Source organism: Plectropomus leopardus, chromosome 24 (assembly GCF_026936395.1).
Source record: "Plectropomus leopardus strain MGB_pleo_1.0 chromosome 24, ASM2693639v1, whole genome shotgun sequence".
NCBI classification, from domain to species: Eukaryota; Metazoa; Chordata; class Actinopteri; order Perciformes; family Serranidae; genus Plectropomus; species Plectropomus leopardus.
In genome coordinates, this window is record NC_142199.1 from 14991272 (window position 1) to 15016395 (window position 25124).

The following is a 25124-nucleotide window of genomic DNA, read 5'->3' on the forward strand; positions in this document are numbered from 1 at the left end:
AACCTAAATCAGCTTTAAATATATGTATACCTTTGTCAAAAAGGCTTGAGAGACTTTCATAGAAAAATGCCAGAAGTCTCTGCTGATAATGATTTATCTGTTGCAGAGACAATATCGGCTCATTCATGGCCTGACCCACATATCAGTCATGCTTTTTGACAGACGTCATGATACTTAATTTACCTGCAAGGAACAAAGTTTTCATCAGCCAGGGATAGCTCTGAGAGCTAAGGTGCTTGTCTCATGATCGGAAGGTCGTGAGATCGAATCTTGTTTCAAAAATTCAACTGTGAGTCAAGTGCATAACTAAGTTCTTGACAGGAAAAATGTACTTGTAGTCAGTTAAAAATTAAATTAAAATGATATGTCGCTTAGCTGTATGTTGTAGAGTCTTTTTAGCTGATAAACAGTGTTTGTGTTGGCTTATTATACAAAACAATACAATTATTATACAATAATGATAATATTAATTAAATATATAATATTTTATATTAAAATATATACATAATATATACATACATATACACACACACACACTTTATGTGTGTGTCTGTGTATATATATATATATATATATATATATATATATATATATATATATATATATATATTTACATTTATATATACACATAAAATACAACCTCACCCAATTGCTACTTCTACACTTATCTCTTAAACTTCAGCCGATTCTACGTTTTTCTGGTATAACCCCTGCTTTACACACCCCAGAAACCCTGGGAGGAAATACGTCCTCCCTTCCCTCCCACCCAACGGATAGAAGCACCTCCGGTTCTGGCGACGCTGGATTCGAACCTTCAATCTTAGGTTCACTGTCCTTACAGTCTATCCACCACGCCACCAGCCCCATCGGCATTCATAGTTTTTCTCCAGGCGTATTTAACCTTTTCATTTGGTAATGGAACTTTAAAATGTATTTGTCCCAAGTAAGATTCAAACCCTTGGTTTCCGACAACTCAACTCAACTGGATGTTGTATTTCAGTTTTATCTTACTTACTTACTTACATAGTGTCAAAAATGCTTAATAACAGCACTTATGATGAGCCAGCTGATGCACAGGTGATAAAACTCTGGCAATGACACTCAGAGAGAAGCTGAACTTCCATAAGGAAGCGGAGAAATACACATGGAAGCTGCACCAAACAGTCAGACAAGGTGGCCCAGGTGATAAGAAACTGCCATGTTACCTAGAGGTTGGCGGTTCAAGACTCATGCAGTGCAGTGGACTTTAAAGGTTTAACTTCCATAAGGGAGAGAGGAAACACAGGTGATAAGATGCTGCCATGTAACTCTGAGGTTGTTGGTTTAAGACTTATGTGGACAGCAGACAGGAAGTGGCTGGGGGGGGGTGAGAGAGGACAGATAGAGAGTGAGGAGTGGACACTTAGCAAGTACTAACTTTAATATGTCTTATCAAAAGATGTCACAAAGTAAGTAGCTCAGTAGCTATCCATGTTTATAACTCTTCTGGCATAAACTGCAAAATTGTCTTGAGTTCCAGTGGACATTTGTGGCAAATTTGAGCCATGATATATGCATGCCCTTTAAAAACAAAATTCTAATCTAATTATCATTCAAGTGAATGTTTGTGAATGTCAAATTTAAAGAAATTTCTTGACATATTGTAGTGGTGTCAAATCACAAAAATATAAATTCTTGCAGACATTTTGCATACATTAACCCTTCAGTCGGCATTGTAACCACACGGTTGACTTTCTCTGCAATAAAATTCACTGAAAGCTTGAAAAACCCCAACACATGTGTACAGAACATACCTGCAGGTCTGTTTTCATCAGCGAGGCTCCGGCTTCTACCAGATAATGACAGATGGTCCTGTGACACAGGGATGCAGCTCGATGCAGAACTGTCTCTCCGCTGTTGGTCCAGAGTTCAGACGGAGAGAGAGACAGAGCGAACATGAGAGAACAGCACCTCGTGTCTTGTGAGAGTCGAGCATCGCTGATGACCAAGCACCCTGCGGCTTTTGTTTGCTTTCTTATGTTTATTCTCTTTAAGATTTCGAATGCTTGTTAAGATGTGCAGCACATATAGACGGAGCGGGGCTCAGTGGAACAACATCAAAGCTGATGCTGCAGTCACGGGGCAAAGTTTCACAGTTTGACAACATGTTCTCAGCCACACTGTAACACCTATATATGTATTTTAAGTTATGGTCACAAGCTTTCATAATTTGCTGAATTCACATGTAATATTTATAAGGTTAACACACATTTTCATGGACAAAATTTCAAAACTTTTCCGTGAACTTTTTAAGGAGCTGCGATCATTTTCTTTTTCAAGCTCCACTTGCCCGGCATTTTTCAAACATCATTTCAGCATGAAGGGAAAATGTACACGTAACAGTGAGTAAAATGTTGTCACGCATCGATACATATTATTTTTCTGTTATGTTACATTATTTTAATGGCATCAAACATGACAAAATCCGTTAATAATAATATAATATATATAATAATATAAATATAATAATAATAATTTTTCACCTCCTGAAACCTGGATCCACAGTCAACTGCATTCAGACGCCTTTCAGTGGTATTTTGAGTGCTGAGCAAATTAGTTTGATTTCTTTTGAAAACATGACAAAAAAAAAGAAGGCAATAAGCTAACTGGCAAGGGATGTCCTGCAAATTGCAAGAATGTAGTAGTTTTAGAAAATGAGTTTCAAAAAGCTGGGGAAAGGTTTGTAATTATTAAAACTCTACATGGTTATTTTTTTTGTTTGCTATTGTTCTTTATTTCCTTTTTTTTTTGTTTATGATCAGGTCATTTTCTCAGAGCTTTTTACTCATTTGTTGCAAATTTTGGGGGTAATTTCTTCTTATAAGCTGCTTTTTTTTTTTTTTTTTTTTCCTTTTTCTCCCATGTTTGAAAGAAATGAATCCAGGTTGTTCAGGTTTAGAGGGTGTAAAAAAAAAAAAACTTTTTCAAAACTTTTATTTTTTCCTCTTTCCGTGACTTTACCAGGCCATGGAAAATGTGATAGTGAAATGCCATGGCGTAACCAGGTTTTTTGTGAGCGTGGGAACCTTTTAAATTCTTGAGTAGTTTGGACACGGATGGATCCAGGACTTTACTTACTGTATTTTTTCTGTGACATCAAGCAGGTCACTTGGAGCTGGAAAACAGACAGATGAAAGTAGAGTGACATTTGAGCATGACTGCTGAGTATCAGCGACACACGACGATCAGCATTTGCGTTCAGTGGTTTTATGTGGAAAATGTATGTAATTGCTTTATTAGTATGAATTTCGTAATTCTCTTTATTGCAGTGGCAGCAGATGAACAGTGAGACTGTAACACATTAACATTACCTCAGGATGTGCTTTAGAATTTGGATTAGTTATCTTATTGTTGCAATTCTTATTTCTAGCAGTGTGACAACAGATCGATCGTAAATTGTCTCTTCGCAATTAAAGTTCACAGTGACATTTTACAAATTTCATGATGAAAACAAGAAGTATGTCTCAATAAATGTCACATCTGCAACAATTAAGGCCATGTGAGTCATTCACGGTCATTACTTGGTCAAGGGTGTACACACGAGGGAAATGATGATTTACATGCACACCAATTATTCCAAATATGACAAAATTGAAACATTTAAAAAGCTTATTCCACTTCTATATCTTTCTCCTTCTGCAAATTTAGCATTTTCCAATCAAGACGTGGGATACATCCATCTTGTACCCTGGATATGCTGATATCATTCTTTTATTATTGATGTGATAAATGGCATGTTAGGGCTCATATATAAAGTATGCACGGCTGCATGTATATGGAGGGTCATGTGGACATTTGTGTTTAGCAGAGATAACATGAAACTAGAGAAGCTGATGTACAGGTGAGTAAATATTTTAAAACTGTACGTGCTTGAAGCCTGTCTGCTTTATGTTCCATTATGTTCCCATGTTTTGAATCGTCACAAGTAAACTGGTGCTTAAAAAATTCACCAGAATGAAGAAAATAATATGTTCAATGCTCAAAATTTTGTTTTGTTTTGTCTGAATGTAAACACCATATATATATTTATATGGCTGTCAGCTATAGTTACCGTTGTCCAGGATGTAGCGGACCGTGTCTTTACTTCCTGTGCCGACAGCATGGTGCAGCAGACTGCAGCCGGATGAGTCCAGCACTGTGAGGTCCGCCCCCTTCAGGTGCAGCTCCTGCAGCTTTGGGGCCAAATGGGGGTTAAATTCGAGAGAATGGAAAAGAGATTTTGTGACTGAAAATTCACTTCTCAATGAGGGGCAAAGTGTAGATGTGCTTTCTTTTCTAGTCTTTTTTTGTCACTTTTTATATATGAAAACCACTTTAAACATTAACAGAGCTTTAAATTGGCACAGCACTTGGATTTTTTCTCTTCCTTTGCTGAGGAGGATGCTGAAAAAAAGTTGCAGGAGGAGCTCTGTCTCTTTCTCCTCAAACAAGGTGAAGATGACAGCCTCGCCTGCTGCTATGAGTTCTGTATTTCCACAATTAAAAGCACATATTCTACTCATTAATGGAGCGGTAGAAGCGCTTGCATTGTCAATATGGTCCTGCAATTATTTTACAATAGAATGCCTTGTGTAAGACATTTAAAGGAATGTGTCGACAAAATCGTTGTCAGAGGGCTTTTATTTTGTACCGGAAAAGGAAAAGTTGCGTAAAATCGATCATTCCTCGTGTCTATAACAGAAATCCAGACCGTGAGGTCAAAAAGTCTCTATGACCATTAAACTCCATGCTCGCTATTTCTGCTGATGACCGCGTGTGTCTGACTTTGGCGTTTATGAACTTTCAAGGCATAAAGTGGCTGGATGCTATACAGACGACGTGTTTTGAGCTTTTTTTATTTTCATGTTTAGAATGTTTAAATCACAAACTAACAGCTGTTTACTGCTTTTCAGTTAGGGACTTCAACTTACACCACGCTGCGTGATCCCTGTTTAATTCAGTCAAATTATATCAATTACACCTCATGGTAATTAATGTTCGCAGGGAGAAATGATTGGGTTTTTAGCCGTGCCGTGTAGACAGATGAATATTCAAACGCTGATGATGGGACTGGCGAATGAAAGTGTCACTCACCTTCTTCACGTCCTTGTTCTTCACACACTCAAACAACATCTCTGGCACATATAAGAGCGACAGAAACAAACGGAGGGAGATAGAGAAGATTAGATATAAATGTTGGAATTAAAACTTCATCAATATAATGTGCGTGCTCATCAAAAGCATTTCCCGCGCAGACAGCATGGTATGTTAATGTCATTAAGTGCTTGAAACACATGCTGTGCGTATGGCTAAAGCCAGGCTGACATATGAGATGAATGTTTATTAGGTTGACCTCAATACTCGCTCTCACTCCCTCTCCCTCTAAATAGCTGAGTCCTAATCCAGTTATGTTAGGCTTAGTGCGAGTGTGTTAGTGTGGGAGAGAGAGAGAGAGAGGACTTCAAAAATCTCTAAGAGCTTTTGTGGCTGCAAGACAAATCAAAAACAACACACACACCACAAAACCCAACACACACTTTGAATGTAGGAATTAAATGAATTTAGCCCAGGGAAGGAATTAAGTAAACCAGAGAAAATGAGAGCCAGCCTTAAGACATGAAGGGGAGAGGCAGAGGAGAGGAAGACAGGAGCGCACAGGAGATTTATAAAACCATAGAGGCGATGCTAAGACCTGCCCCCCCACTCCTCCTTCTTTCTGTCTCACACACTCATAAATTGGGCACACACACACACACACACACACACACACGGACGCACGTCACTTGCTCCATTGAACTCTCAGTTTGATGCAGTCAACCTGTCTGACCCTTATGGGAGCTGTCTGTGTGTGTGTGTGTGTGTGTGTGTGTGTGTGTGTGTGTGTGTGTGTGTGTGTGTGTGTGTGTGTGTGTGTGTGTGTGTGTGTGTGTGTGTGTGTGTGTGTGTGTGTGTGTGTGTGAGAAAGAGAGGACGAATGTCTGCATCGGAATTAGCAGATGCGTTGATGTTGAACACAAAGAAAGGTAGATTGAATTTTAACATTTCTGCAAGTTAATCGACTTTTTTTTCCACAACAGATTATGCAAATTCAGGTCCTGCTATCTGTTAATATCCCAGTAAACAAGTGTTCAGCGAAGAAACTCAGTTTCTTCGATTGGCTGCAGTCAGACTGAGAATAGTGCTGTGTCAAAAAAAAAAAAAAAAAAAAAATTATAGAAAAATATACTCTAAGAATAAAAAGTAAAAGTACCCAATGCAGAAAAATCTAACAAAAAAATACCAATACCTTAAAATTATTAGAGAGAGAAAATCACATCAAAAAATATTTCAATTTAAAAAAAACCCTCAAAGTTACCAGAAATTTTTTCACAAAATACCCCTCAAAATTTAAAAATAAAAAGAAAGAAAAAAATATTTAAAAAATATGACAGAAAAAAAAACACCAGCCCCCCATCACAACATAAAATGTAAATTAAGTTCCTGCTGTCTGTCTATATCCCAGTAAACTCACCGAAGAAGCATTTCAATGACAATGCTGCATTAAAGGAGCACTAATGCAGCAAACAGCTTCAGCTAATAAAAAACTTAGGATAGCCCTTTTTTTTTTAATCTTCACACTTTGAAATCTGGAGCATCTTTCTTGTGCTGCTTTCATAAGCCCTTCACAGTTATTTATCCAAAAATCCATCTACGTCTAAGTAAAAAAGACGAGGTGAAGGTGATCTTGACCTTTGGCCACCAAAATCTGATCATTACTTCCTTCCTTGAATGTTATCTATATATATATATATATATATATATATATATAGATATATATCTGTATATACAGATGTACAAAAACATGTGCCTGCGGCCACAGCTCTCCTCAGTGTGGAGGTATAAAAACTGAACCCGTCCCCTGATCCCTTGCTTAATTTTTGCTATAGTGCTCTTGTTGACAGAACACCCTCTCCTCACTGAGACACTAGAAGCCTCCATGGAGCGTACGGCTCACAGTCAGCTCTCGCTTATACCTGGTACTCCAGAGAAAAGGACCGTAACCTTGAAAGCAGTGTTTACCTGATATAGACAGTATGGAGGATGACGCATCTATTTCCCTGGGTGTTACATTACCTCCTGGATGTATGAGGGATTTATTTAACAGAATTTCACCTGAACTTTTTCATCCATTTAATGACAAGTTGCACTGTTATTCTGTCTGGGGTTTTTTGATCTATATAAAGTGATCAATTATTTCCACAGTAAGAAGCATAAAAAGTGGTTCAGTGGTTCCCAACTGGTGGTTTTCGGGCCCTCTCCCATTCTGGATGGACTGCAAGTGACTTGTGACCATGTCAAATTTGTGAAAAGTACACTTTATTTTTGTACAAGTACAGTGAATTTGTTGCACAGAACTTTTATTTTGAATAATTTTAATTGCACTTCTTGCAATATGTTTTACCTCATTCTGTTTTTAAGCTAAAAGTTAGTTAGATTTTGTCAAATCAAAGTGAATATGTGGTCATTTCTTTCATGTGTGGACCTTGAACTAATGACTAAGGAGAAATCTGGACCCAGTGGCGGGACCGGTTGGGAACCACTGCCTTAGATCGTTGGGATCCTGACCTGTCTGATGGTCACAGTGTTCCTAGATGACATCTTATAATTTAGTAAGTAAAGCTGACAGAAATGATGAACAATATATAATAAGATTTATCTTTTAAAGATGTAAATTTATGTCCGTATATTAAACAATCTAAAGTTGTCAGGAATACTTTCCTCTGAGTCGTCTCTTTGAGAAACAGCAGCCCGACTGTTGTTGCAGAATTTGACTGATTTCCATCGTGACTTTAATGACTGACAGCGAGAACTGGGTTGTGTTCAGCTCAAAAATGCAAAACACCAAAACTGGAATCAAACGCAAAAACTGCTGGCGAAGTCTCGGCCAAGAAAGCAACTAAACTGAACCAGATCATGGAGTGAAAACATGCAAGTTCCCAAAGAGAATAAAACCACAGTGAAGCTGACAGAAAAGACAGCTCAGGCTCCCACACAGCCAACTCCCAGCATGCAAAGTGAGCGCAAAGAGACAGAGGTTGAGAAAAATATGTGTCAGAGATGAAAACAGTCTGTCTGGAGACACAGAGGCTGTCTCACTTCTTTTTCTAAACACCCCCACACACACACACACACACACACACACACACAAACACACATTTCTGTGTCCTATAGGTAGGTTGTTAGACCGGCTGTAACGGCTTGACGTTTGATTTAAAGATTCATTCAAATTTCACGTTCGACACAGAGCTGAACCTCGTAGCTGTCAGGTGCGTGTGTGTGTGTGTGTGTGTGTTACCTTTTTCTCGCTCCTTCTCCGCTTCACTTGTCTTTTGGCTCTTTTCCTGCCTGGACAAAGAGATCAACACAGACAGAAAAGCTGTTCACCCACTTCAGTGTCTCTGTCCACTTTGCATTTACAGCCAGCTACAGTGCAGTCCTCATTCTCAAACACTCAATCACGCACAAACACTGATGTACACACTTTGTCTTAATATGGACAGGTAGCAGTGAAATTTAATGGTTAAGATGACAGAAAGAAATGAGTTGTCAAGAAAATTAATCTACAATTTAAAAAAAGTGTAAAATGATCATCTGTTTTGTCGTTTAAACATGCAGAGACAAATGAGACATTAAAATTGATGAGCAGCTTGGAAAAGATTGAACCTCTGATGCTCCCGTACTTTCCTGCAGAAGACTTTAGTTTGCTCAGACACACACACACACACACACACACACACACACACACACACACACACACACACACATGCATACACACACACACACACACACACACAGTCCAGCACAGGGCAGAGTGAAAACTGCTTCTAATATGTTGAATACAATTCAAGACTCACTCTCCCTATTTAATATAGTTGTACCAGACCACAGTTGAAACAAGTAACTCTACAAAGTATATCATTGCCCTTAGGTTTTTCTGCGCCCACACTCATTCGTTTTTTTTTTTGTTCCGTCTCATGTTTTGTGGTTTTCATTCCCTTGCCCTGAAGACATCCATATTTAATTTACTATATGACTCACTACATGGGATAAAATGATCGATTGTTGCCTACAACACTCATTGTCATTCACAATCCTGTTAAAGGGTTATGTCAGCAAAATCGGGTCTGAACCCAGCATCAGGTAACAAAAACAAAACCATTCTTATTTTGAGGTGATTATACACACAAAAAAGCCATACTTATCATATTATATTCCATTTTTGCCAATACATCCCCCTAAATCCTAAACACTGGGTCTTTAAATGACAATAGTCTTAAACATTCATAAAGCCTCCTTCATGTGTCCTGACAGTATTATGCACAGCCCCTCAAATAAAGTGTGTCTCTAACTAGACATGGGATGTGACCTCATGCGTCAGCCTGAGCAGACAGGCTGGACAAAAAAAAACAAAAAAACGCATGTACTTCTTTTGTCAGTGCGATGGTGTTTTAATGAGCACAGTACTGTTTTGCTTTAATGGCTACCAGTATGTTTTAATGAGCAGAAGGATGTGACACGGGGACTCGACTCGAACTGACAATATAACAAGAACTTTGTGTAGGGGTTGTTAATGAATGAAAACTTAGCCGAACACACACACTCACACACAAAAGAGACACATCAAATGCCCCGCCGTATCACATCACAAAGTCTTGTGGCGGCGTTCTAACACCTGCATTCACCTCGTGCTGCTTTGTTGAATCTTTAGTGATTTAAGATGAAGTTGTACGTGAGTGAAAAACAATCCCTCCCTCTGAGTTCACAGTCAGTTGGATACATTTTCTTGTTAACTAACTGTGTTGTGTTGATGATTTGCTGGTTTAATAACAGTGCAAACATGTGTTTATGAGTGTACTGACCTCAGTCGTGGTTTAAAATCAGAGCCTGTGGTGTTGGAGCGATGGATGCATCCCGCCCTGCGAAACACAAACCAGTAAATAGACGACATTTAACAGGAAGCAGAATGAAAAAGCAATGAAACTCAATGACACGAAATGTAAAACAAAACATTTAGCCCCGAGCAGCAATTGGTGGGTTCAATAACAAGACATAGCTCAATTGCAAAAATCATAGCTGAGTGGTAAAAAACAAACTCATTCTCTAATGTGAACGTGAGCGGTGCAGAGGTGCAGAATTGTAGAGATGTTGTCCAATTCCACATTAGGAGAGACTAAAGCGCTGTATACACTGTGCAATTTTTAACTGTCCCAGACAAAAGATGACAATTGGGAAAGAAATGTGGTGAAATCTTTGGTCAAACATTTCTTAACTTGAACGTAGCAGAGAGCAGAGCAGAGTTGCAAATCTGCTGTCCGCTCTTACCACTACAGCGGCGTGGATGGATCATGCAAGGACATTTTGTTCTTGCACATTTACATCGACACACGTACGTCGTTGCCTGTGATAGGCATTGTCATCGTACAGTTTTCAATTTATCAAACTTGACTTCTTACCCAAGTTTATTAAGATCCTGTCGCAGAGTTGAGCTTGCACAAAACTTATAAGATTAAAAAAAATCTAAGTCAGCAGGAGGCTTAAGAGTACTGACCTGGTGAGTTTGCTGGTCACAGGGGTTGGGTTGTGCATCAAAGCATCACCGGCAGAGCTGTCACTGTTCACTCGATGCCTCTGAGAAGAACTACAGCACAACACAGGAAGCAAAATCACTGAACAAACTCAATCTCTGAGAGCTTACAGCTTTTCCTGTACTAAGTTCAGATACTCACAGTATGAAAATGTATGAAGGAAAGATGTTCTGCAGAGTACATTCTTAATGCATATTTTCCCCTATATAAGAATCTTTTTTTTAACATCCCTGTCAGTTTCTTCAAAGGAATATAGTGTGTGTCAGGAGGCATGTGTAAGCTAGTGATCACTGCCTGCCTTCCAATGTCAAAACTACAATCCACAACCTTTTTGTCACCTCCTCACTGCATTCACTTCACTTGTAAGAATGGATCCTTGCCAGATAGAGTTGAAGAGTTGAACGCTGAGATAATGAGCATGAGCAAGATAACGCCAGTGGTAGAGAAAAAGGAGAAGGAAGAGAAACGCATTTTGATCGGTGTGAAAGTAGGACAAGCTGAGGGCATACCAAGAGGAAGAAGAAGGTATATGAAATTCTCTCAGAATTTTCAGTACGTGAAGAATCTCCCTAAACATGACTGTGAAGGAAGACCAGTACGAGTCTCACATAAAGTATCAAAACAGCAACACTTACAAGGACAAACGGGATGCAGAAGACATAAATACATACAAGTCTGGTTTCACAGAGTACCAGAGTATTGGTGGCCAAACTGAAAGTCGTTGGGTGGCACACCAAAAACAAAAGCTATAAAAGATTTTTAGTTGTAGGCTTGTTGAAAACTAATTCTAAAAATCACTAATGTCTGACGGGCATCCAATAATGTCAGTGAAGTTAACATTTTAAGTTAAAAAACGAACCTGTTTTTCTTTTTTTACATAATTTTCTTGTTTTATGTTGTTTTTTAAAAACTGATTTCTTGTAAATTTCTTCTTTTATTGCTCTCTGCCCTCTTCCCATGTTTTTGAAAAGAAAAAAAAAGAACAATTCAGTTTGCAGGTTTGAAAGGATTAAAGACAATAATGGGGGGTATTGGTTGGGGGTGGTTAGCAGCAATTGTATCAGTCCCCTTTAGTTTTTTTACAATAGGACTTACAATTAACTCCTTGTGTTGACCACAAATCTGTCTGGACAAAGAGCCAATTCTCATGTTGAAAAGTTGATCTAAACTCACAAACTCTCTTGTCCTGTAGGTTTTGACTTTCATCAGCAGACTTAACTTGACTTAACAGTTGCCACTAAAATGTAAATGTCCAAAATTTCAATTATTTTGAGCCTTTATGGCAATTACAATCCTTTTTGACATAGAAGTTTACTTTGACAGTCTAACAAGAGCTGGCAAAACTCAACTAAAGGTCGATTTTCTCCTGGATATGTGATTGTATTGTAGTTGGAGCTTTACAATTGTGGTTTCCAGCACAAAACATTTACCACAATGACGGACGCATCAATCCACCATAAAGGCAAGCGTCTGTGGTTTAGTTTTCTTGGTTTTTCTCTGTTCGTGTTGTGAATACACTAAATATAAACTCAAATATTACAAAACTCTACTGGAAAGGAATTTCTGCCACATCTGTGTGACTGTGACATCTCAAGTTTTCTTTCCTGAAATACACCTCGCTCACATTTCAGAAATTCCCTGACCTGACAGCCTGATTGTGTCGGCTTAAACAGATTTACACCTGCTGCTGAAGTGTCAACCAACGAAGCGAATCGGCTCAGAAATCGTTTTTTTTAAAAACAAAATGTTTGGTGTGTGGGTGTGTTTCAGTGTGTTTGTCAGAGAGACAGAGGGATGGAGAGCAGAAGAGAGAGAGGTAATTATAGTGGGAGGAATAGCGTTCACCTCTGGCCCTGCGTGGGCAAACTGCTACACTGAGAGAGAGAGTGTGTGTGTGTGTGTGTGTGTGTGTGTGTGTGTGTGTGTGTGTGCGTGTGTGCGCGTCTAAGAACAGTAGATTGGTGTGACTCTCGAGTGCTCTGACATGCATTTCTCTCTCCATCCAATGTTTTTTCTGACTCTATCTTTTCTCCTAAACCCATCTCTCCCTCACTCTGCCCCTGCCTCTCGGTCTCATCTCTCCTCCTCGTCCTCCCACTCAGTGCACTCAGCATTGCAAATCAGCCCGCCAACACACGTGCGCGCACACACACACACACACACACACACACACACACACACACACACACACATGCGTGCGCACACACACACATAGCCAAAGGGAAGTGTTGTGAGGATCAGCAGGTTGTGTTGCTCTGCCTTTACCTGTTACTTTATTTGTTCCCTCTTTTTTTCTGTTCTCAACACTAATCTATATGTTCGCAGAAATGTTTTGATCCTCTAAGTGTTGATTTTACCCCGCTGTCATATTGTCTGCATTGTTGCTCCACTAGCTGATAATCAAAGTGTTCAGACTTGTGATCGTTAAACTCAGATGGCATGAAAAGTAAATACAGTTCCGGGCTGTAAACCAAACAGCCTGGTACTCTCAGAGCTGTTAGCGAGGGTCAATTAACTTCAGTGGTGCTGTCAGCACAGCGAGCCCACTTATGTTTATACTAATAACTACCAGTCATTACCAAAATGGTACAAAAGAGCACTGATGCTAATGAGTAAACACTGCATTATGCGAGCGGTAAAAGAGACGTTTTTGTTAACCGGAGGATTCATATCTGTCATATTTACAACAATACTGCACTGTAAAATATGACAAGTTGACCTTACTTAAAAAAGGAAATATGACCATTCATCTGAATTTATGATTGCTTTGTATCAAATTCTTAAGTTTACTTAAAATGTAGTCATATTTACTTTATTTTGTAAAGTTATTTTGTAAACTTGAAAATGACAATTGAAATTACCTTGTTTTCTGAATGTTGGTGACTTTAGTCAATCAAGTTAGTCTGACTTAACTGAAATAAAAAAAATGTTAACCAACTTGAAAGAATTACGTAAATTTTTAATAAATACATTGAGTTTTTTCAAATCAAGTTAACAAGTTCGATTAAAACAACAGCTTTGAAATTGAGTTGAGAAAACTTAATTCATTCATGTGTTACCAGCTGAAGCATTTTTTTGAAAGTTTTCTCGATAGCATTGATCGTGACAAAAAGGATTTCACCAATGACAAAGTTATCATGTTTAAGAATATATAAATATGCCTGATTAGTTTACAAACAGCAGAATATGGTTATGTACAGATAAATGTATATAATACTAAGTAACTGGCCATCCCTAACATGTAGACCTAAAAAACAGGGATGCTGTGGAACTATTGGTATCAGTGGAGCCAAATCAATCTTAAGATAAATAAACAAATCATAATCTGTTCTCTTATTACTGTCCACCACTAAATGGCACTTGTACAACTGTTGTATAAACGAAATATCACACTCCAGTTTGTGCTGTTATACAGAATATCATCATGGCCATGACTCAGTCGCAGGCTTCCTATCGAGAGCATTACTCAGAATAAACAACAGATGTCCCCTGAGAACTCCTCTCATAGATAAAAATATTTTTTGATCTGAGCTGGTTAAAAAAAATGAAGCACCATCTGTTGATCTGCATAAACACAGCTTTGCATACACCTGCACAAAAATGGAGAGAAAACAGAGTGTCTCCGTGTCAGGAAGTACTTCAGCTCTTACAGACCTCTTTGAAGGGGTCTGTGATTTGATTGGTCACTTATTCATTCAGTTCTTGGACTGTAAACTAACTCACCATCTTGAGTTCCTAAAGTGAAACAATGTTGGAAGTTACAAGTTACAGTTTTTTAAAGGATAAAACCGGCAATTCCATAGTACATTTCTTGTACAGCTGTGTTACTGGGTGACATGTTCCTTCATTACCATGAACACACACACACACACACACACACACACACACACACACACACACAAACAATTGCAAACACACACAAACAATTGCAAACACCGCAACATTTGTGCAATCCTTGTAACTTTATAGGTTAGGGGTCACAGTTTGAGTCTAAAACTGTTCATTTCAATGCCAAAAAATACTTCTGCAAAAGCAAATTTGCAAATAATGCAACATATTTAGAGTCTAATGATGTGTTTATTATGTAACTCTGTATGAATTTGAATTGCTCCACGTTCTAAGGTTTGTTTAATTGTCTGTCAGAACAGTTTGTCACACTGTGTGGAAATGCTGCAATAACACAATGATATAGTCCCGATATCCTCAAATGAGTACTTCCTAATTAATAGTGACTTAGCTTGTTTCTATTGTTGAATTTGGTCAAATATGTCATGTGTCATATCAAACTATAAATGTATTTAGATTTAACTATCTAAAACCTGAGCAAACACGGCGAGAATGCAACTTAACAACACGTGGCCTAAAAATTAGCATACAATTTGTTTAAAAAAAAGAAAAGTTGCAAGAAAATAATCTAAAAATGAGCAAAAAGAAGAGTGAAAAGGAGATGACACCAAAAAGTGCTGAATATTTTTTTTTAAATGTGTATTTTTTTTCAAACCCCCCCTTCCGTTTTCTTAACTAATTTTGAGGCCATTTTCTTGTCACTTTTTTCCTGATTTCTTGAAATTTATGCATCATTTCTTGCAACCTTGGTCATTGCCTTTTTCCCCACTTTCAAAGAGATTGCATCACATTATTCCTGTTAAAAGGTTAAATAGATTGTGAAAGATGTCTGAATGCAGCACAAGAAAAGTGGAAAAAGGCTTCATAAAGACTTGTAAATCATAATATTTGTTAGAGTTCTAATATGAGGACACAGGGTTGCAGAAGGGAAGAGTAACACCAGAATTATCCAAAAATCAGTTAACAGAGAAAAAAAAGAGTAATCTCTACACCATCTCCTCTCTCACTAAGTCTGTTTTCTGTTTTTTTACAACCCCCTGCCTGGAGAGGGAGAGCATTTAAAGAGCATCAACAGACAACTACTCTAACAGGTTCCTGTAGGTGAGAATTTAATCTGTGTGAGTGAGTGTGTAAATATGGCTAAAAGGATTTCATATGGAGGCAGGGCAAGTAGGGAAATGTGTTGTCCACAAACACACACACTGGGAACACACACACACACACACAACCATAGCAAACACCATCGTAACACTTGGCTACTTCAGGAAGGAAAATAAAGTGTGGAAAAATGCAAATAGAAAATATTATTCATGTATTTATACACCCACACACAAATCTGTGTGCACATGCACACACACCTTCGAATTATGCAGTTCTACTTCATGCAGGCTTTGCCCTTTAATAGGCTCCATAGGCTCGGCAATTCAAACTGCGGAGCAGCATAATGAAATTTGCATGCGCTTCCTCAGCCAATGAGAGCGAGCCGAGCCCTTCCCGCAGTCCCAGCCATAAAGATGTCATAATACAACTTGACATCCACTTTTCTGACTGAAACACAATGTTGTTTTCTCAAAGTTTTGCCTTAGCATACATACTTTAAAAACTGTAACTGTCACTGTATTGACTGTTTTATATAACTGTATAAAAATGAGACATAATTCAAAAAGCTTTTTAAAGAACTTTGCAGTGTACGGGATGTTTGTGTTCAATGCGTGTTTTTACCTGGAAACAGGGGATGAAGGTGGAGGAGAGGAAGGAGTGACAGGGTAGACAAACACTGGGTTGGAGGTCTGACTAGAGGGACTGTCCCTAAAGATCAGCAAAAAAAGAGTGACAGGTGATCACTGATGTGTGATGATGATGATGACGCTGAGGTTTAACTGGAGTCAAATGGACTAACAATGACACTCCCGTGTGCTCCACCGCTGATACATAGACTGTTCTCAAGCCATTTCACAACAAATATGGATTTTTGCCCACAAATCTCACCAAAAATTACACAGAATAACACAGAGTATCAGTGCCCTATTAAATGAGAATAAAATCAGAGTTTTTGAGAATATAGTCATAATATTACAATTGCAGAGTCATTATTTAAGGAAGAAAAGTAAAAGAAAGGGATAAAGAAAAACACAATTGTATTATTACAAGAATTTAGTAATTCACAAGAAAAAAGTCAGAATATTATGAGAATAAGAATTTGGAGAAAAAAAGTTGCAATATTGATAACGAGGAAAAAGTTTAACAAGACAAAAAATTGTAATATTATGAAAATAAGGTTTCATTTTATGAGAAAAAAGTCATAACGTTTGGAGAACAAAGTCGTAAATTCACAGTGAAAAAAAGAATGACATTGTAATTTTCCATGGATAAAGGTGTGTTTTCTTCGTAACATTTTGTAATAAAACTCAGGGCAATAATGAGGAAAAAATAAATGACAACTTATCAGAATATAATTGTAATTTACACAAAAAAGTCATAATTTTATGGGAATTAAGTTATAATTTCACAAGAAAAAAATAGTAATAAAACAAAACTAAAGTTTTAATTTACAAGAAAAAGTCAAAATGTTACAAAACTAAATTTGTAATGTGTTTGTTACAAGAAATAATGTAATATTACAAGAAAAAAAGGTGTAATTTTACATGAATAATGTTGTAATTTTTCTTAATATTACGTGATTATACTCAGAGCCATATTGAGAAAAAAATAAACTTAAAGTTTGGGAATAAAGTCATACGATTATGAGATAAATGTTGTAATTTTGAGGGAAAAAAGTCATAATATTATGAGAATTAACAAAAAAAAGTAAATGGATAAAACTGAAAAGTTGTGGAACAAATGGAAACAAAATCTAAAGTGCGCAAGGTGACAATCACACCTGGCTTTTAAAGGGAATGGGAGATGCCACTTTGACTGGTTGAATTTGTGTTATGCCTAAAAACACACCTGTGCCTTACTTCACCACTTAACGAGTAAAAGTAGAGCTGGACTCGTCCTAAATGTACTTTCCCCAGCACATCAGTCCATAAACAAAACCAGTCAAGTCATGCACTGTCAGTGAGATTTTTACCTGCTGGGCTAATTTGGGAGTTAAACCTAAGGGTAAGTGGAAAACCGCCCACCCACAAACAGCCAAATTCATGTTTTAGCTCAATTGACTTGTGTGCCAGTCTACAGGAAAAAAAGCATGAAGGTCTCATGTGGAGTAAAGAGGAAAACTCATTGAAAAGACAATTTAACCTTTAATTTTAGCTGTGGGAGACGGTGCTCAAATTATGCTGAATGTGGGGGCCAACAATGGTTTTTATGTTTTTTTTGTGCTGGTTAACTCACATTAAATTCTGCCTTAGGTTACTGCTGTGTTTTGTTTGGAAATTCTATCTGATGCAAGCAGAAGTATTTTGTTAATCGTCACTGAACTCCCCATGGTTCAGGCACCTTGTACCAGTATTTCCACCTTTGAACCCAGAGCAAATTGGTACGATTTCTTTCAAAAACATGGGAAAAAAGGTAATGAGCAACATGGTAAAAAAAATAATTTAAAAAATGCACAAATTAGTAGATTTAGAAAAATACTTTTAAAATAAAGCTGGGGAAAATTTCTAGTGGGAAAAGAACTATAACAATTTTTATAATTACCATATTATAATATTTAAAATTACACATTTTAAGTTATGTTACAGAAATTTAGTAGATTTTTTTTCAGGTCATTTGATTGTTTTCTTTACTTTTTCTTTATTGTGTTAATTTTCAGGTAATTTTCTTGTCCTTTTTTTATTATTTCTTGTTCATTTTGGGCCATTTCCTCTTTAGTTGCTTGCTCCCTTCTTCCCATACTTTTTTTTAAAAAATTCAGCCAATTTCCTCAGGTTTCAAAGGGTTAATACTGTGCCAACTTTGATGATTTACCTGAACTGGTGTCTGACTGTGTAGTCATTTATGATTTTAAAATTTATGATGATAACCCCCAGGACAACAGCACTAAAGAAGTTTGCTGTATTCTGGATAACTATAGATAAGAGGCAAAGCGAGTACTTTATTATCTCCAAGAGTCTGAGGATTTCTGAGGCTGTGCTGACGGATGCTGCTCTTTCTGATCATTCCTCTGTTTTCTTTGAGATGATTATCTTACCGCGCACAAATGTTCAAACAGAGATAATCACTGAACGGTATATCAGTAAAAACACAAGTGAATTATTCATTCAGGCTTTCTGTTCCACAGCCGCCCCCGCAGCAGATAATCTTGCGGATAATTTCAGTTCGAAAACACCAAATGTTGATGCCACTGCTCCCACTAAAGTCAAGAATGTCATGAGAAGGAAAAAAGTACCCTGGAGAAATACCACGCAATATTTAAAGAAATCCAAAAGCTGAGCACAGCTGGTGGAAAACGTGGATGTTTGTGCCAAATTTGAAGAAATTCCCACCAGTCCTTCTTGAGATATCTTGTTTAGAACAATGAGACAAACAGGGTCATAGTGCCTTGGCCTTTGACCACCAAATTTGAAGAAATTCCCACTAGGTATTATTGCGATATCGCATTCAAGACAATGAGACAAATGTGAGGTCAGAGCACCTTAGCCTTTGACCACCGAATTCCAATCTGTTCAAGTGGACATTTATACCAAAGTTGAGGAATTTCCCGTTCGGCGTTCTGAAGATAACACATGAAAAAGATGGACGGACAACCTGAACACATATGCTGCTGATCACAGCTATTGCCGGCGCAGCTGCTAAAAATCATAATATTAAATTCTATTAATTTGTTGTTGATAGGCTGACAAATCCTGAGGTGCAGGTGGCCCCTGAACTTTAATCCACCGAGTCATGAAACGAATTGGCCTCATTAATTACTAACAAAATTCAGAAAATTAGACAAGCTTTTACGTCCTCAATATCAGGTAGGGGTCTGAGTTGTCCTTAAGTCCACTCAAAACCAATTCAATAAGCGTGACAGTTTGATCCTATTAGCTGTAAAATTGAAGAATATTGTGCAACATTTAAAATCTCACTCTTGCTTCCCTTATCTTGTGCTTACAGGGTTTTTCAAACACAATTTTAACAACTCAGAATCAGAGTTTTTGCAACCAGTCAATACGTTATTATTTTCCCCCTACAGGCCCTGGAAATGGCGGTCATTAAGCACTTCTTTAAAAGAACAGTCAAAACATAAAAAACAGAGGCAGCTGTAGCTGCATCTCTCCCTTCACAAAACACATTTACACACAAACAAATGTGTAGCATCTTACATATGCTGCAGCATACTTTCTTTGTTTAAGTCATGGTTTGGACTTGCTCAATATCAGACAGTATTTTCAGCTCATTACAGTGTTTCCATCTTCAGTCTGACACTGTGTCCAATGTGATCGATTTCTGTGGGGGAGGAAGGTTCGATTTTTCCCTAACCAATGACGAGACCGTTGTTTCTGCCTGGATCTAAGTCATTTAAAGTCCACACTGATGTGGAGCTATGCCAACCTACTTCTTTTGCCAAGATTTTAAGAGTGTAGCTGGAGCAAAGTGAAACAAACTACGATTTAGGTTAATTTTGAGAAGACGCTGATTTACAACAGCCTCATTATCAGCATCTATCTCGTCTATAGCATTTGCTATATACGAACCACCTATACTGAACCATAAATTGTTCCAAATTGGTGAGTAAGTGCATGTGAATGTTCAGGTAATCAGATGGCAACTTGTGTAGTCGCCTCAGCCACCAGTGTGTGAGCGGGTGAATGTGACTCCATTTACAGTCCAGCTAAAGAAGACCCGAAAACATTCCTTCATAGCTCCATTAGGCCATTTAATTACACTACTGTCCTTCTCCAAGTTCATGTTGCATATCAACAATAACACAGCTAAAGGGAATGCAAGCTTTGGCTAACTAAGATATTCATCTTAAAATATTATTGTTATATTGTTCCCAGCTATCTGTATCTTTTTTATTAAGCAAAATTCACACACACAAATGTAAACTCCATTCACAAAACATTTTGTAGAATTTGTGAAATCTTTGCTCAGTGGGTTTCTTGTTTGTATCTGTTGGGACTAGCTGAATAGCACACTGATGTACAGATTTTCGCCGCTCTATTGTAGGCGTTGATTTGCATTTCTTGAGATTTGATGGAAACCAGTGAATGCAAATTAAAACGCACAGTATTAATCATGCCTTTTACTGTCTTTCATCAGTTTACAGTGTTGGTTGGTAAGCTGCCCACATTCGGGCTCTGTGCTTATATTGCGTAATGAATGAGGCAGAACAAGATAAAGTGAGAAAAGAAAAGAAAAGAAAAGAAAAGAAAAGAGTTGTGTTTGGGCTCAACAGTAAATAGCAAATCACAAAACACAGGATTTGCACCAAGTGTTTGGAGATCGAATGCTGATGAGCTCAGTAAAAGGCAGGATATGAGAAAACAGAATTCTGCAGTGGGGTATGCACCGTAAAATATTTGTTACTCAAAACATACATCAAAAAAACATGTGTGAACATTGTTGACCTGACCTGTTTTTTCCTTTTTCTTTTTCTTTATTATAAGGTTTTGCCATTTTTTGATCATCTTGTTTAAGATTTTTCTGCTTTGGGTACTTTTACTTCTGGATACTTTTACCATATTTTCCTGATTATACAGCCTTAATTTTACTTAAGTAACATTGTCTATGGAGGACTTTTACTATTAAAAAGTATTTTTACAGGGTGGTATTTGTACTTTTGCTTAAACAAAGGATCTGAATACGTCGTCCACAACTGGCTGTGGGGTTTGTAGCTCACTGTAAAGTTTAAAATTCGTGTCATAACACAGAACTTTTCATTGCTTTGCAAATCAGGTTTTTATAGCTGAAGACGAGCTGCCCCTGAAGGTATTCTCCACTATAACTGTCAGACACGTCTTGATTGTGGCCAGTTTCTGTAATATTGGAGGTTTCAAGAATCCTGAAGTGGAACCAGTTCAACAAGCACAGTGAATTTAGTGGAAAACTGTTCTGACAGGAGGTGGTGACTGACTTACCCGCTGTTGACCAGGCTGGAGGCGGGGTTAACCAGGTCCGGCATGGCTGCAGGGGACGTGGCTACCGTCGACATCAAAACCAGCTCAGGATCCAGGATGAAGATCTCTTCCTGGGAGATTTCTGATACGTAGTTGAGATGTTCCTGATAAAAAATTGAAGCAAAAGACAGCTTTAACCAGTATGCTCATACTGGAACAAAACAAAGCTGCAATGGTGGACAAAGTATTCAGTTTCTTTACTTAGAGTACTAATACCAATGTGTGAAAATACTGTGTTAAAGGTAAAATTTATTTATGTTATTTAAATAAAAGTAAACAATAGTAATCAGGAGTCAAGCATACATAAATGACGAAAAATATTAAAAAAGTAATCTCAAACAGACACAAAATAATTAACACATGCTGACCAGGAAGAGACTCAAAATGAAAGAAACACAAAATTATCTCAGACAGACACAAAGTAACCCTAAGAGAAATGATGACTACAAAGAGAAACAAAACGATGTAAAGAAATAGACTAAAATACCCAAAAAGACATAAAACAACTACAATGAGACACAAAATTGCAATAAAAAGACCTCAAACAGACAAAACAAAAAAATACACAAAAGTATCTCAAACATACACAAAATAACCTCGAAGAGACGTAACCATACAGAAATACATAGAAAGACCACAGAGATACAATGACATAAGCAAATACACAAAATGACAAAAGAGACAAAAACAACTACAAATAGACACAAAATGACAACAAAAAATACAAAAAACAACTTTAAAGACACAGTATGATCACAAAAAGACACAAAATGACCATAAAATACACAAAATTACTTCCAAGAGACAAAAGGACTACAAAGAGAGAAAATGACCAAAAAATACAGCAAAAGACTAAAAATGAGAAAAAGACACGGCATGAGTAAAAAATTACACAAAATTACCTAAGAGATGGGGTAAAGATGTATTATAACTAGAAAAAAAAGCCAAACAACAAAAAAGAGGCAAAAACACAGCTAGGTCTGTGTTTTGCTATGCAGAGGTGGTGGGGCCTTCTGCGTATCGTGCTCAGAGGCCTGTTGTCTTGTAATGAGGCCATGACAGCCAGTTGTTAATTGTTGGCGTGACATTTTTTGTGATTCTCTGTGTGCTCTCTGCCTCTGATAGTGAAAGTCTAAACTCGGAAGGAGCTGAATATTAACAGGACACGGCAACCAGATGCAGCAGCCCAAGCCGCTGTACCTGCGGTGTGCTAACCACTTGTCAGAGCAACATGCCAAATGTGCCAAGTACGACCCAACCAATGGGAATAATTAAGCAGCTGGCAAGGAACCAAAATCTGTTCATGCTTATCAAGCAGTGGACATCTGGTTCCACCGCTGAGAGTTAGTGCGAGCACCGTGATGAGCTGGCTTATCTTCTTGGAGGTAGGTTGTTTTGGCCCCATGCTGACAGCACACATGACTCATAGTTGGAAATAAAAAATCTCCTAACTCCTCTGCATTTCTAAATGTATTAAATTAACAGTCTAACGAAATAAAGAGGTAATCTTACCTGTGCTCTGTCTATCCTGTAGAAACGATCTGCCGTTGTAGCTAAAAAGACAAAACAAAAAGACAGTGTTAACCTTTTAAATATCGTCCACACTAAAAAGGCAATTAGAATTTATCATTGTTAAATTGAACATAAGTTTCCTCCCGACACTTTTGTTCTAAGTGTTTCTGATAAAGATATTCCAGTTCTGCTCGGTTGGATTTAAAAAAAAGTTCATGTTTTTCTGCTAGTAATGAGGCTTTTTACCCATGCCTGTAGGACCATTTTAACAACAGCCAACAATGGAGATTAGTCCAACTCGGATGACTAATTGTTGCTTAATGAGCATTACCCCTGATAAATAAGTAGTATAAAGGGAAGGAGACTGAACGCTCAAGGCTCTAATACGCTCCAAATAAATGTTGCACATATTCTGACCCAAAGTTCTAAAAATTGTCGTTTTTTACTGTTGAAAGGAGCTGCTCTATCTCTGCCGAAATTAAGGACGCACAAAAGTACAAGGACAGTGATGTTTACACAATTGAAATGGACGGGTTTATATTCATATGTAAAGGGGGTATAAATGAGCCTTAAGTCGAGCTCAGCGTCTAAAGTTAGAGAAATGCAAACCTGCCTCGACGAGAAGAAGGCGCAAGAGCCTGCCGACTGCTGCTTGCAGCTTTAATTTGAAATATTGATTTCCCTTTTTAATATTTTCCTCTAATTAGATGGTGATTGCTGAGATACTGTATGAGAAAAGGGGATAAGTGTGCACTGTGCAGCTGCATTATGTAGAGACATCTAAATATTAGATCAGGACTGGTTCGGGCGGATCATTAGTATCAAAGGACTCGGAGATCTCTGAAGCCTAAAAGCCTGATCAGGGAGTGAAATTTTCATAACAGCGTGCTATAGGTTTACTGATGTTTAAAAGGATAACACGCAGTGAGACGTCGCTTGGATTAACCCACAGGACGACAAGCTACCTGCGCACCTGCTCACCACCCACACACTGTCCTCTTCAAACACTTCTCTCTCTTTTTTTTTTGTTTCAGCGAGCTGTTGTATCTTTGTTTGTTCTCGGCTAAATTCCACCAGGGCGCAAACACAGGCGTGTGTGTGTGTGTGTGTGTGTGTGTGTGTGTGTGTGTGTGCATGTATAACATTGTGTAAGTGACATTTTTTTCCTCTGTGATATTTTTGGTAAGCCGCCGCTGTATGAGATTAATATTCATGACATTCACCAATAAACAGAATCAGATGGAACTGCGCTTTATGTTATTTTCAGAATCTCGGAAATCTGTTTGCATCTCACAGGTTTTGTTTCTGCGTGCATTTCATTTAGTGTAACCTTCTTTAAATGGAAATTAGATTCTTCCATGTGGCTGCAATGAATGTCGTGTACAGGCCATTTACATGCGCTGAAACGTGCATGCACACTGCACGCGCCCAGTAGAAGATGTGTGCAAAAAGCTGTTTTTTCAAAGTTGATCTGAAGTCGGTTTGAGGCTTCAGCAGCCTCAGTTAAACATGTTTGTCAAAGTCAAAACAAAGTTAGAGTATTTTTAGGACCAAATTCCCTATTTGTGTTTCTATCCCTTCCACTGAAGCTCAGCAGGGAGGTGCTGTCAGAGAGAAAACATACTAAAATACTGTCACTTTGTTTAACTCAGACTGCTGAATCCTCATATTAGCTTCATATACATTTTTAGACTGTAAAGGATGGAAACTTGGGCTGTTAATAGTAATGCGATTACCACTTTTGTCATTTTTTTTTAAATTGCATTAATTGTGAGCGATCATTCCTGTCTTTAAGAGGCTATACCAGGCAGAGTTTTAAAGCTACTGTAGGAGGTGTTTACATGGAGCCCACTAATCTGATTAGAATAGGTTTATAAACTCAAACACGATCCGTATAAACACCTAAATCAGACCCAAACTGATTCACATTTCAACCTCTTACATAGGGGCAGTTTAAACCTTTTCATAAACGAGGCAAAAGAAAATCTGTACGTGCATGGCTCACCCTCTTCTTTTCTTCATCGCCTCCAGCAGAAGTACGTTGGTATCACGCCGTTTGCTTGATTAAAAGCAT

At 37.9% G+C, this 25124-nt stretch overlaps 1 protein-coding gene across 5 annotated transcripts in view; it reads right to left on the minus strand.

Annotated features, from left to right (window-relative positions):
- LOC121962649 (diacylglycerol kinase zeta) overlaps positions 1–25124 on the minus strand; it is a 113548-nt gene that overhangs the window by 4752 nt on the left and 83672 nt on the right. For 4 of the 5 annotated variants that reach the window (XM_088074427.1, XM_088074426.1, XM_088074424.1 and 1 more), the window contains 10 exons: positions 23051–23091; positions 21500–21642; positions 16212–16298; positions 10607–10696; positions 9918–9974; positions 8354–8403; positions 5113–5153; positions 4091–4211; positions 3118–3154; positions 1794–1893 (listed from right to left, as the gene is read on the minus strand). In XM_088074427.1, coding sequence (XP_087930553.1) covers positions 1794–1893; positions 3118–3154; positions 4091–4211; positions 5113–5153; positions 8354–8403; positions 9918–9974; positions 10607–10696; positions 16212–16298; positions 21500–21642; positions 23051–23091 — 767 coding nt within the window. The remainder of the gene's footprint in view (positions 1–1793; positions 1894–3117; positions 3155–4090; positions 4212–5112; positions 5154–8353; positions 8404–9917; positions 9975–10606; positions 10697–16211; positions 16299–21499; positions 21643–23050; positions 23092–25124) is intronic. The other variant, XM_088074425.1, reaches the window with a different exon arrangement.